The 14,702-nt window shown below is 46.7% G+C and overlaps 1 protein-coding gene across 13 annotated transcripts in view; it reads right to left on the bottom strand.

The window, feature by feature from the left end:
* Nucleotides 1-14,702, bottom strand: part of LOC105476177 (neurotrimin) — a 1,408,523-nt gene that overhangs the window by 421,211 nt on the left and 972,610 nt on the right. For 9 of the 13 annotated variants that reach the window (XR_011611280.1, XM_011731850.3, XM_011731851.2 and 6 more), the window contains one exon: nt 11,919-12,003. Coding sequence is in view for 12 of the 13 variants with exons in the window: in XM_011731850.3 (XP_011730152.1) it covers nt 11,919-12,003 (85 nt within the window). In the remaining variant the exon portion in view is untranslated. Of the gene's footprint in view, nt 1-11,918; nt 12,004-12,471; nt 12,904-13,578; nt 14,593-14,702 lie in introns of those variants that run through there. The other 4 variants (XM_011731858.3, XM_011731859.3, XM_024791134.2 and 1 more) reach the window with 4 other exon arrangements.

Below are 14,702 nucleotides of genomic sequence, written 5' to 3'. Positions count from 1 at the left end.
TCTGACCTCGAAAACGAACACACCAGCTCACACACACCCCATCTGAACTGTTTAATACCCGATCTCGCGCCAATACACAGACAGACCTGAGCTTCCTCTTTCTAGTAAAAGATAAATAATTTCACTGTGAATAGCTTACTATTATTCCTAACAAACGTTTCATTCACTCAACAACTATTCTGTAATAGATCCCATGTCCCAGGCAGTAATGTAATCACTATAAATGAGAGCAACAAACTCAGCAGCTTGGTGGACCCTGCATTTTAGGGGGAGTAGCAATAAATAAGAAATAAATAAATAACAGACTTCTCTTGGTGGTACAGGCTGTGAAGAAAATTAAAGCTAGGCAGAGGGATAGAAAGATGGGGGCTGAGGGCATCGCTATTTCAAACAGCATGATCTGCAAAGCCTTTTTTTAAGATGGGGTACTGGAGTAGATGCATGAATTCAAGGAGGGTCTAGACACATAAGTTTATAGCAGATCTTAAGAGAGGGAAGAACATTTCTTAAGTCAAGAAGAGTCTTAGTAAGTTCCAGGAACAGCAGAGAAGTTCAGCGTTCTGCATTCACATAAGTGAGGTAGCAGTGATGTGGGGAGTGGTATAAGGCTTAGATAGGCTCCAGGTGATTAAAAAGCCTCTACATCATCCAGATGGTTGCATTTCATTCTAAGTTTAGCCAGAAGCCACTGTAGGATTTTGAACAGAGTCACGTAATTCTTGTGAAATGGTAGCTGGGGCTACTAGACAGATAATAAATTCCAGGGCAACAGGAGTAGAAACAGCGGACCAGACAAGATGCCACCAGAAGAGCCCAGGAGAGACGGTGGTGGCCTTGCCCAGGGAGGTGGTGCTAGAGATGGTAAAACGTGGTCTGATTCAGGATAACTCTTAAAAGAAAAAACAAACGGGATTTAGCAATGAATTAGATGAAGCACAGGAGAGAATGAAAAAAATAAAAGATGTACTAGGTTTGCAGTTCCTAAGATCAGAAAGACTGAGGGAGAGGCAGGATGGAGTAGCTGGCCGTGGTCCAATGGGCCCTGTGTCAAGGGCACCGGCTGGGAGGACCCAGTTTGAATGTCATCATTAAAAGTCTCCGTAGATGAGCAACAGGATGTGTGGTCTGGAGGTCCAGAGTGAAGAAGCGTGGTCAGAACAGACGGCAGATGACTATGACAAGGAAGGGGCAGAGGGCGACAGAGCCAAGTGGCATTTCCTCCACCCTAACGGGAGACGTTGAGAAAGATGAAAAAGAAATGTCCAGCAGCCATAGCAAGGAGGACGTTTATCCAACTTTCCAGCCTCAGGGTAAGTAAGGTATTTGAGAAAAACAGCCACTTTTGAGGACTCCAGGAGTGGCAATAATCCAGGGAACAGCCAAGTTTCAACTAAAGCAAAAAAGAAAACAGGAAAATAAGGGGGGAACATTCAAAGTAGAGACTGCAGATGTAAAAATGTTGCTAGCGACAGATCATAAGTCCAGAGAGTAAAAAGGTTTGGAGGATGAGGAAGAGGTTTGCAACTGGGTTAGACTGTTGGACGTCAGGATATGAGTCTAGAAAATGATGCGTGGCCCTGGGGTTGAAGGTCTGTGATTTCTGAGGTGGTTGAGATAACGGAGAAGATACAATACGGTTTGTCCTGATGGTCTCTGAGGAATAAAAGGGCAAGCATTTCTACCCTGATTGGCTTCTTTGGGAGTTGCAATGGAGAGGCTGGGCTCACGACTGAGACCCAGAAGCATTCCGGACTCTGGCACCTCCTCTGTGGACTGCAGTGGCTCATGTCATTGTTGGGAACTGGGTGATCTAACTAGGCCTATCTATGGTCCTTTGCATGCTTGTTACTATTATTTAACAACATTATTTCTTTAATATGCAAATGTTCCAGTGTCCTACTGCTGTCATAATACATCACCAAAACGGGGGGGCTGAAAACAGTGGAAATGTGTTGTCCCACAGTTCTGGAGCCCAGAAGTCTGAAATCACAGTGATCACTGTGTTGGCAGCGCCATACTCCCTTTGAAACTTGTAAGGAAGTTTTCGTCCTTGCCTCTTCCTAATTCCTGGCTGTTTGCTGGCAACCTGGGGCATTTCTTGGCTTGCAGGTGCATCACTACAGCCTCTGCCTTTGTGGTCACTCTCTGCGTGTCTTCTGTGTCTCCACATAAGCATCTTTTTACCAGAACACCAGTTACATTCGTTTAGAGGCACACTCTACTGTAGTATGACCATGACCTCACCTTACCCACTTACTCTAGTATGACCTCACCTTACCACACTTACTCTAGTATGACCTCACCTTATCTGCAGCAACCATATTTACAAATAAAGTCACACTGTAAGGTATTGGAGGTTAGGACATCAATATAACTTTTTTAATGGTGGGGAGATGGGACAAAATTCAACCCATAACACCACAGCACTGCTATTTCCAGCTTTTCTGTCTAAAAACTGCACTAAATTAAAAATAATTTGCATGTGTTCTTTTTCTTACTTACAGCTTCTGATGGGTTAGCATTTTGGATTGAGCCCTCCTGACAGGTAAATTTGTCCAAAGATGACTATTCTGAATGTGAGAGCATTTTTTCACTCATCCCGCACATTAGAGGCCGTTTGAAAGCCAGAGAAGATCAAGAAACTATTTTCACACAGATACATCTTCCTCTGACTCCATGAACCCAACAAAGCTTGTGTGAAGGTCGATTTTAGTTGTTTTAATGTTCCATCAGTCTGTTGGTTGACGCTGTTTTCATTAGAAATTCTATTATTTTAATAAATCCATCAGCGAGATTGTAAGGTTAGTTTATATGTTCATTTTATAAGGAAATCTAACCCCCCAAAAGCTTCCTAAGCCAAAACATTTCACACTGATAAGACAGCAAGTTGCCCAAATACACCCAAATAAAACCAAATAATTCAACAATGTGAATAAATGAGATTTAAGAAAAACAGATCATGAAAGATCAAGACTGCTACTCATAGTTCACTAAATTTAAACTAATGTAAGCCCTTTGACATTGGGTTAAAACGGACAGGACTCTTCCTGTGATCCCATCAGTGAATGCTGAGATCAGTTTCTAATGCCAGATGCACTGGTGTTGCCCTAGACCTGACCAGAAGTAAAATTCCCAAATGCAAAGAAGTTCCTTCTCTATTTTCACTATCACCACTCAAGCCCTGAGCCTGCCTCCGAATGTTCAGGAGATATGAATGAAGAGAAGATTTACAATTAGAGAACATTAAAGCTGCAGGAGTCTTAAACTGCCCCTTCCCCAACACATGTTATCGCAGACCCTGTGTTTACCGTTTGACTCCAGTGGAATTATCATGGAAAAATCATTTCTCCAAGGAAAAAGGGTCTGGCAACCCGAAATCTATGCATGAATTCACAGATAACCTGCTCCACAGAACCTTCTGGATGAATTTTTCTGGTGGGAAATGCATCTTCAGAGCCATGAACTATCACAACGTGCTATGCAACAATCTTCTTATGAAAAACAAAGAAATATCTTTCTTCTCACTCCCTCTCAGAAATAAAACATCTCAAGAAATGATTTGAAACTGAAGAATCTCTAAACAGATGTATAGCAGAGGCACCACAAAAAAACTCACAATTATAGGCGGACAAAGGGGGATCTGTCCACCTATAACTGGATCTTTCAGAAGCAAGACACTGGTATATCTGCCAAAGTGTTTAAGCCACAATAAGTTTATAATGAAAGTTGGTATATGTGTGTATATTATATACACATATATGCACACATGCATGTGTACATACATATATATTCATACATGAAGAAAGTTATAACTATATACTATGCTTTGTGTGTGTTATCTCATTTTAACCTAAAACAACACTTTGAGATTGGGTAATGACGGTCCTCTTTAAATGGAGGGTGGAGAGATTACAAATTTTGCCTGCAATCAAACAAAGTGCCTGAGCCAGTGTTTGTAGATTCCTGTCTCCCACTCTGTCTTCTTTCTAGCCTACCACTCCTGGTACCTTTGAGCCAGTAAGGTCTTATGTGTTGGAGATCTTTGTCTCCAACGATTGTACTCCTAGTAAACTTCCCTGTTGCTTCCTTCTCTCTTCAGTTCACACATGCAATCTGAAATTGCATCCTAAACCCAATAAATCCTTGCTTTCCTAAAAAATAATATAAAATAATATTATTTGACCATCTATAATGATGTTGGTAGTATTACTTATTATTTATTTAGTATTAGTTATCTATTACACAGTGGGAACCCATCAACTTACTCCTGAGGAAGCAAAATGACCTTAAATAACACAAGGATAATGTTCAATTTTACTCATCAGTGGAGACTTTCAACCCAAGAGAACAAATATGCCATTACCATTAATTATCTTTTTTTTACGAGATTCCCCAGGAGAGATGCTATTAGTAGTTAAGAAAAGAAGGAAGCACTTTGGAGCTGGTCCCTCCTGTTCCCCTGGTACTATGGCATCCAGATCCACTGACTGGCCTGTGGAATCCTCCTGGAATTGGTGTCTGCCTTGATTGGCTCAATACCACATTCCAGAGAAGTGGGTGGAAATGTTCACGGTATTATTAGCCTCCTGTGAGAAAGTCGAAGACTGCTGATACCTAAAGCCAAAGATGAACGGAAGAGCCTGGAGTAAGAGTCTTCCTCTGAACAAACTATGGAAATTGTAGGATTCTGTGAGTAGAAGGGACCTCTAGAGGTCAGCTGGGTCCCTGTGTCTCCACGCCATGGACGACCTGAAACCTTAAACACTCCCAGGCCCTGTTTCTCACGCTTCAGGAGAGGGGATTCCTGTGCACCACGACCAGGAGGGACAACCAAACTCACTGGGTCTCTAGTGGGAGAGGAACTTGGCAATGAAGAATAGAAGGGACAGAACGAGACCAGCATTATGGAACAGAGGGGGATTGCCTAGGAGTCAGACACCACCCATCCTGAGTCCCAGGCTCAGCACCCACCTGAGTATGCGAGCTGGGAAAATACCTGCACTGTGCCTCTCAGCACTTTGGTTTCCTGCTCTGTAAAATCAGAGTAATAATTGTGTCCGCCTGATGGAGCGCCTGTGAGGATTAAATGAGGTTCTTCTGGTAAACTGCCCAGCACAGGACCTGACCCGCAGGAAACAGCTGTCCCACATGGAGTGAGAGTCAAAGCATAAGAATGCAAGGTGTGGTACAGACTAAACCAGCAGTCAGGAGAGAATACGGTGATAAATGTCAGCCAAATGCATTGAAAGCATTCACGGTCAGCAGGATGCTTTTGCACTTAGTAGGAAAACATGGCCTTTCCTTCAGCATGCGTAGCCCCAAGTGAGGGCTCACAGCCTGGGGATGGAGACTGTACTGGCTGCCGGCCCTCTCGCCCTTCTGGAAGGCATCCTTGTGCAAGTCTGATTATCACTACTTTCACTATCTGTAAAACCAGGTGGTTGACCTCCCAGATCTCTGCAATCCATTCAAATTCAAGAATGCTATGCATTTGAAAGAGGGAGAAAGGAGACATTTTTCTGCAAAGCACTTACGGTTCAGATGAGGGGTGTTAGAGAACCGAGCTGGCCCCCTGTAGCCTCCTCTGGCTTTCAGTGACAACTGGCATCCTCCTACTCCTTCTGCCCCATGTTAGGTTGAGTTTTTAGTTTTCCCATTTTAGTTTTTGGCTTCTCAACAGCTGAATGTGCTTCCAGGAGCCTCCCTCCTTGGTCCCATCTGTCCCTTCTCCTCAGAGCCACAGGACACCAGCCGGATGCCTGGCAAGCCCCAAGGTGAGTGCCCAGTGGCCGGTCCTGGGAGGGGGCAGCGGAGTGGGAGCAGCACAGGCTTCCTGAGTAGCATTGCTATTCTGAACGGGTGAACTCATAAACAACAGATCAATAGTTACACCGCCACAGCCACTGCCAGTACACTCCACAAACAGAGAGAAAGGACGGGCAGAGTGCTTTTCTGTGTCCCTCCTTATCTTGAAAATGCTAATTTCTCTAGGGTTGACTATATCATTGTTTCTTCAAAGGCTTAAGGACTGGGTGGGGAAGTGACCCAGCAGAAGGAAGGCATGTGTCACGGGTGCAAATATTAAATAATGGACAACCAACACACCCCGTTTGTGGCCTGGACAGACAGACACAAGTTCAATGACTTCTATGTATTTGTAACCTGTCCCCAGCACCTCCACAAGAGCAGCCTCACACAGCTGCCCAGACAGAAATGACACTGAGGAAGTAACATGCCTAAGGCAAGGACAACACAAAACAATCTAGGAAAAAGGACACAGACTCCGGGGAGGAGAAGACGTGATCTCAGGCCTTCATTCTTGCAGTCATTCATGCAACAACTTTATTGAACACCTTCTATCTGCCAGACACTGCTTATACAGTGCTAACAAGACAGAGCATATCTCTTCTCAAGGAATTTACAGTCCCTTTGGGAAAGACAAACCATACGCAGATAACCAAATAATGAATGGGATAACTTCGGATGGAGATGATTGTTCTGAAGAAAAAAACTGCAGGACGATATGCCAGGGTAAGACTAGTGGTAGTGGTAGAGGATTATTTTGATTTGCTATCAGGAAAGGCATCAGGGAGGGAATTCTGTGTGAGCTTAGGCCAAAATGAGAAGAAACAGCTGTCCATGGGAAGATCAGGGTACGGGTGTTCACAGCAGCGGGGACCACAAGAGGAAACGCTTTGCAGCTGGAATAAGCTGTGTTTATGGGTGTCCACAACAGAGTGAGTGAAGGGAAAGGCAGGATGAGAGTCCTTTGGATTTTATTAGCAAATTCCACAGGCCAAGCCATGTGCTGCGGATTAGGAGGCAAGCCTGGGGGAGGCATAGTTCTGCCCTCAAGAGGTTGTGGAGTAGTTGGAGGGACTACCCGAGAATCCATTTGCTTATCAAATGAAATTCCAAGCACTTTACATGACATGAGCAAAGTGCCACAGCTTCCTTCATCTAGAGGGTGACTCCCTGGGTCCTCTCAAGTATCAAAACCACATTTAGTCTGTGTGATTCAATGGAGTTCCACATCAAAACTCAACCTAAATTGCATACATTTCTCAGACCTTCAATTCCTAACTCACCCTAGAAAAACAACATCATCCAATCGCTAAGCCCATGGACTAGAGGCACAACAGAATGCAGAGTTCAGTCTCTGATGCCCATCTACCAAGTGATCCCCAGGAAATAATGTACTTTACTAGCTGCTGCCTTAACTGGGGAATCTCTGAAACGTGGAAACCATTCATTGAAACTGCCAAGTGACCGGTGTGTTGATGCTTAGTGAAGGTCTCTAAGTGAATGACACCCATGCAGTTGGGCATCTGGGGCTCTGTAATTCCTCACTGATGTCTGCTCACTTCCACCCAGGAGCTAGGAGTTAGTGAAGTCCTGCCAACCCACAGAAAGCCTTCGCTCCAACAGAGGGGCTCTGCTCCAGCCACAGACAGCGTGATCACCTACGTTTTCATGGTGTACTCTGCCTCACAAGGTCAATGATCTCTTTCTCCATGGCCAGCTTTTTCAGTTGGAGCCAAGCCCCCAAAAGCCAAGTCCAGGCCATATGCCTTTCCACACCCAAACACCCAGCTCAATGCCTGATATGGTCTGGCTGTGTCCCCACCCAAATCTCATCTTGAATTGTAGCTCCCATAACTCCTATGTGTTGTGGGAGGGACCCAGTGGGAGACAATGGAATCATCAGGGCAGTTTTTCCCACACTGTTATCATGGTAGTGAATAAGTCTCACAGGATCTGATGATTTTATAACGGTTTCCCCTTTCTCTTGGCTTTCACTGTCTTGTCTGCCGCCATGTAAAATGTGCCTTTTGCCTTCTGCCATGATTGTGAGGCCTCCCCAGCCACGTGGAACTGTGAGTCCATTAAACCTCTTTTTCTTTATAAATTACCCCGTCTTGGGTGTGTCTTTATCAGCACTGTGAAAATGGACTAATACAGTCCCCTTCTTGAAAGAATCACTCAATACATTTTTGATTGACCATAGTTGAAATTTGAAATAAAATGATAGAGAAATGTGGTAAGGAGATAAATTGAATATAGCTGGGGGATACTGCTGTTTGGCTTTCATTCATTTTGTTTGAGTAAGAATCTGCCAGCACACAGTGCTCATGCCATGACAAGGCATGATTCTCACTTTCCAAGAGGTGCTCTGCAGCCCAAGGGAAGAAAGAAGACAGAGAGTTAGTGAACACTGGAAAACAGGGTCTAAGCCAAAATGAATAGGGCAGACATTAAGTGCCACAGAGGAATGAGAGGAGCACAGAATTCAAAAGGTCCTGAATAGTCCTGGGAAGCCTGGTGTACAAAGTCAAGGAGCAGAGTCCTGAGCCAGCATACTGGCCTGCCACTGGATGCCTGTGTCATTTCAGGTAAGTTCCCCCTCACTGGGTCTTAACGGGGAATAATTAAGTCTACTTCAGAGAGTTGTGAGGATTAAATGTTACTGTTTACATAAAATGTTCACACAGTAACAGACCAATGATAGTACTATGCATCCCATTAACATGATTATTACCAGTGCTTCATAGTCTGGCTTCCAAGCTTCCTAGCTGTGCCACCCTCATCAAAGGATGTAAACTCTCCACACCTCAGTTTCCTCCTCTGTAAAAGAGGGATAATAATATCTCCTACACCATAGGGCTGTTATTGAAGTGTTAATGTTACGAGGCTGAATGATAGGTTAGATATTATTAAAACACTCAGATACTCCCTAACACATAGTAAGCACTCAATAAACATTGGCTAATAGTACTATTATTGCAGATTCTGTTTTACCTCACCCTTTTAAGAAACATGCCTACAGAATGTCAGCAGGAGGGCAGAAAGAGTGGGAGATTGTAAACTGTAATTCTTTTCAGGCTGTCAATGCTATGCTAATTGAAAGGTTTCCCAATACCTCCACAAGGATTGTTAGAGCTACTTGGATAAGATAAAACATTTTTTAAAAGTTTCCTCACATTAGAATCTTCTGCTGAGCATTTATTCTTTGGGGACTGCAAAAGATCCTCAAAAAATGATGTTGGTGAGAACAAAGCAGAATAAAATGAAATTAGAGCAAAAAGTCCTCTGCTGGTTATGAGGAAAACTACAAGTATCACCACCATCAGCCAATCACCCATAAGAAGATGGATATGGCGGCCCTCCAGGCCACAGCACAGGTGCTCTGGTCTCCCCTAGCTGTGGTTCCTTACCGCTTAGTCATATGATTAGCCAAAGAATTAAAAAACAAACGTTAGAAGAAAGAAAGAAAGATGGAAAGAAGGAAGGAAGGGTCCTCTGTCCCCCTACACACACACAATACAAAGCAAAAAGAAAATAACTCAGAACTCTGAACTACTAGATTGTTGCAACCTACAGTCAGGTTATGTGAAAATGTAGCAATTTTTATGCAAACAAAATACATTCTGAAATTCCTACTTGCCTCTCTGTACACAGAACAAGAAAATGCAAGGCCTGTGTTTGAGAGTTCAGGGACTTCCACTCCACCAAAGTCCATCCCAGCAGGGCAGCCCTTCCTTGTTCTAGTGCATCAGAGTCTGAGAAGAAGGGCAATCCTGAGAGGCCTGAGCATCCTCCAAATGGTTATTACACCTGGTGCCTGATTCACATCCTCGGCCAGGCCCACGGTCAAGGGCTGATGTGGCTCAGACCCTAGCTCATCTAATCCCTGCCCTGTAGTGCTCCATCCACTGTGAGGGCCTTTCTCTTGCATATCAGGAAGACATTCAGCCCCTGAGGCTGGCACAGAATGACAGGAGATGTTCCAGAAGGAACTTGGCTGGGTTGGGGCCAATTCAAGGGTCTAGAAAGGAAGCTCCACCATGTTCCCATCTCCATCCATACCCAAACAATACCACTGTGTGGAGAGCACATGTGAAAATGCAAACAAACATTAGTGCTGAAAGAGACAGAGAAAGGGACTGGCAGAATGAGAAAAAAGAAGCATGAAAGGGAAGACAAAGAAAGATAAGTCAGCCAGTACATGATAATGTGATTTCAAAAAGAAGCTACTCCTAACCCAGGCCTGTCCCGTGATTCAGCCTCTGCTGAATACAGCCACCCTCTGGACAGTCCTGATTTTCAGAAGCCTTGAAGACTACCTCTGGAAACCAGATCCTGGCCTCAGACAGAGGGTCTCTGTCTGCCAGGACCCACTTCCTGTTTATTTATCTTCAAATCTCTACAGAGCTACCTCACACCTTTTCCTTGAAAAAAAAAAAAAATCCCATTTGTATCTAAAATGTTCCCCATATGAGAATGTCTCTGTCCCTGGGAGACCCTCCTTGCAGTCAAGGACTAAGGACAAAGAAGGCATCCAGAGAACATTAAATTTCCTTGATTATTACTGCTTTAGACATTCATTTTTGGTTTTTTATTTAAGTAGTCTGAAATCACTGCATATTTGTAACTCCCCTGAAATCCACTTTTAAAGCAGATACACAATCATTTCAGAGTGGGGGAAGCTAGTTGCTTTATTTTTTCCCAGAAGAGTGGAAGAGGTGGGTCTCATAAGCCAACACATAACTAGGAGTTCACCAGAGCCATGAGGATAGGCTCTCCCTAGACAAAGGATCACAGGATGTTTGTAGCCCTCCATGGGTCCCTAAATTACACACTTCCTTTGGCAATATCCTGATAATTCAGCTCTGTATTGACATTGCCTCCTCTTCACCATTTTCTATCCTATAGATACTGCCTTAAGTATACAGTCCACAAACAACCCAATCCTAGAAGAAGTCATCAGAGGGGCAAAACAGTGGGCAATGGCACCAGGGTTATCTTTCCGGAAATCTTCATGTGCAAAGGACAAGAATATTGCCATGTTGCCTTGTGGTTAGTTCTGTTGCTTAGTTTGGAAAACTTTATTTAAGAGGGCAGACGAAACCAAGGAGAGGCAGGGAAATCGTTCCCATGAACCTTCTTAACTTCTACCTCATGCTTATTTTCTTATAAAATTCCAGAAAATAAAATTTCCCATTGCAATCATTAAGTGTGTTGCCCTCATATGAGAGGTGTGGTTTATCAACACTGGAAATTGAGTTACCATTTCTGCAGGCAAGGTAATCAGGGAGATGGAATCATTCTACCTTACACAAAGCATAACCGAGATTCTTCTTCTTCTCCTCCTCCCCCAGTGCCTGTAAGCCTTAACCCCAGAAGCCAATCAGGACCCAACCCAACACTGAAACCTAGTTTCTCTTCAGTAGACGAGTTTTGCACGTACTGTTTTGGTGGACAGCAGGAACAGAACACAGTTCACCACAGTAAATGCCATTTTCCACGGACAAATCAGACTCCATGACTCGGGCCTCAGAAAGCCACGTTCAGACAGGAGAAAGCACCTCTGTCTGCTTACCAGCTCACGCTATGAGGGCACCCCAGGAAAGCCCGGGCACAGTCAGACCCAGGACAAAACAGCGGCTCTCCCAGAGTGCAGGAGCCAGGGCTGGCAAAGCCCCATGGCATGGGCAAGTGGGGGCATTCACTCCAAGCCAGACCCCTCCTTTGGGACGCATTAACTTCAGAGAAGACTGCTCACGGGGAGCCCCTCCAAGCCCCCTGTCACCACGGCCACCAGGCTCAGGCACAGACAGTGCCAGGGACAAGTCCCTCAGTCTCAGCGACCACCTGGTCCAGCCACCCCTCACCCTTAACAAGTGCCTGAGCCGCAGAGGCCAGTTTTTGGGAAAAAGCTCACCGCCAGAACCTGAGCCTTTCCCCATGAATGCCACATTCCCGGGCAGAGCTCCCAGCGCAGCCATAAATTGTGCAGCCCAGGGAACCAGCGACCTCTCCGCCAACCCAGGCACGACTCAGTGCACACACCTGCACCCCTGCCCCTTACCCCCACCCCATACAAATCATCAATCCGTAGAACAATGTCAGCTCCCTACCTGAGGGTGGCGCTCTCCCCCTGCCGGACCGTCACGTTGTCCATAGCTTTGGGGAAGGTGGCATCTCCGCTGCGCACGGGCACTCCTGTGGGTACAAGGAACAGCAGCCTGAGAGACACGACCACGAGGCACTTCCAGGGCAGGAACAGGTACCCACAGACCCCCATCCTCGACAGCCACAACTTCCCAGAACTCCGGCAGCCGCACGGCACACGCCCCCCGGGCGAGCACAGGAAGTGGGTGGGGTGCGGAGCGAGCGCGGGGACGGAGCGGTGAACTAGCGGCGACCGGGAGGCGCGGGGAGGAGAAAAGCGCGCAGACTCCTCCAAGTCTAATATTCCTCCCCCAAATCCAGCCTCGGCTTGCCAGCCTCGGAAAACCAGTTCCACGGCGGGCGGCCAAAGGGGGCTCCCTCCTTGCGGCTTCGGCCCGGAAGGTGGCCGAGGAGGGGGAAGCGCGAGGCAGGTGAAAGGTGTGGGCGCGCCTCAGGAGCCGCTTCTTCCCAGTGGCAGTTCAGACATGGCACTTTGGAGAGGAGTAAGCACTTTGGTACCGGAAGGGGACGGGGTGGGCTTCATCCAGCCACCCAGAGGCGGTCTGCAGTCCCTCAGTTCCAACAGGGGGAATCCAACACTTTGTAAGTTTCGGAGCCGGGCTCGCCACCGGAAAACAATCGGAAACAATAGCAGATGGGAAGCGGAGCTCGCAGGAGGCGCAGGGGTGGCGCGCGGAGGAGACGGCCGCGCGGGCTTCGTTCAATCCGGACCCGGGATCCTGCAGCAGCCGCCTCGGTCAACTTCCTCGGAGCCCAAATGCGCGCTGCAGCCGCGGCTCTCCGGCCGGGCTCGGCGGGGCAGGAGCTGCGGCGGTGGCAGAGGAAGGAGCGGCCGGGCGGCGGGAGCGGACCGCGGCGGCCCCTAGCTCGCTAGCTCGCTGGGGAAGGCGCGGCGCAGCCGGCACCGGAGCCGCGCGGACGCCAAGCTCAGCGGCCGCCCCCGGCCTCCGCGCCGCCTTCCTCCCGGGAGCAGCCCCGACGCGCGCGGGCCCCGACCGCCGGGGTTGTCATGGCAGCAGCTCCATCCCTGACCGCCACTTTCTCCCGGTGCCGCCTCGGAGCGAGCGGGCGGGCTGGCGGCGCGGACTGCGCTCTCATCCCGGCGGGCGGGCGCGGGGCGCAGGGCGCGGGCGCCCACCTTAACCCCCGCCGCGCCGGTCCCCGGCTGTGCACCAGCCCAGCCCAGGCCAGGCGTTTAACCATTTACGCGCTTCCAAATTAGGAAAAAAAGCAAAGTTACCGTGCAACCTTAATCAGCCCCAGACTTGAGATATCTTAAAAAGGGTCACAAACTAATTAACTGGGAAAGGAACACCCTGCAGCATGCATACATGCACCTTTAAAATGATCAGATTAATTCCGTTGGCATTCAGAGTAAATTCAGAGTGTTGGGAGGATGTTTTAGAAGAACCTCATAGTTATTCAGTAGTACAGCACCCACCCAGCAGCCCCCAAAAAGCTGCTCAAAACCCCAGAGACTCAACACTACCATTCTAGAGATCTGTCATATATAAAAACAAATCCAAAATCACAGAAGCCTCTTAGTGTGCGAAACTGGAAAAATCGCATCATCAAAATGTTGGTCAAGTTCAGACACCCACTTACATTCTTTATTCTTGTTTTGTCGCCATTAAAAGATGCTGGGCCTGCAAAAGTGCTCACTTGGGTGGATGAGTGTGAGCCACTTGCTGTATTTATACAGCAGACTCCCAGTTTTCCTGGGCCTCACTCTCTGGCACAGCTGATTTCATCTTTAAGAGGTGTGTTTCTCAAATTCTTGAAACCCAGGGAGAGACTGCATTTGCCTCGGTCCCTGTCACTTCTCCTCTCTGGCTGCTGCTGGTCCTCCTGTGCCTGTATTATTATTTCTCCCTTAACTTCGGCTCTGAGGGAATGGCCTGCGTTTCCTTTCCCTGGCTTGGCCTGGTCCTTGTGCAAGGGGGAAGCACAGAGCAGCCCAGCAGGCACAGTGGTGGTGACATAATGCTCCCTTCTCAGGGATTCCCAGAGCCCGGCTCCAGCCCTGACCCACATTCTCCTTGGGGATAGAGAGGAGGCAACAATGACTTTGTTTTTCCCCTGGACTTTCTATCAAACACAACCAGGAAGCTTTTTGTTGTTGTTGTGAACAACTGTTAAATAACAGAAAAAATGTTCTTCCAAAAAGCTATCCAGCATGAAAGAGACTGAACCATTATAACTGAGTCATATAACCATAAGGGCTCATTCTGGCAACCATGGAGCAGTACCAAACACTTACATGTAGATAACACGTTGGAGAGGACACAAACATTTCACCAATCAAATCTCCCTCACACTAACTATTTTATGGAGATAGGACAGAAGTAGGCTTTGGGGAAATGGAAACCACACTCTTGGGTAACAAAGAAAGACTAAGAAGGCTTGGCTTTCCATTGTCATAGCTGACTAGAGCGTGCTCAGCCAGCAAGAGTAAAGCGACTTTACAGTGAATATCTCAAAATACTTTGTATTAACTCATCATTGGGCCAATTGTTCCCTCCTCTGGTGACTTTTCTGATATTAAATTCTCTGGGAAACTCATCTGCTACTTTTGGCCACTGGGGATCATTTGATGTATAACACCAAAACTATCAGTTGTCAACTTATGGCTGCAATAAATGACTTTACCATCAGGAATAAACAATTACATCTGTGGGGAGCAGAAGAGCTTTGTTTGTATTTTTGAAAGGAAAGGAGGAAAATTAACC

This window comes from Macaca nemestrina, chromosome 12, assembly GCF_043159975.1.
Source record: "Macaca nemestrina isolate mMacNem1 chromosome 12, mMacNem.hap1, whole genome shotgun sequence".
Classification (NCBI taxonomy): domain Eukaryota; kingdom Metazoa; phylum Chordata; class Mammalia; order Primates; family Cercopithecidae; genus Macaca; species Macaca nemestrina.
This window is presented reverse-complemented; position numbering and strand designations above follow the sequence as displayed.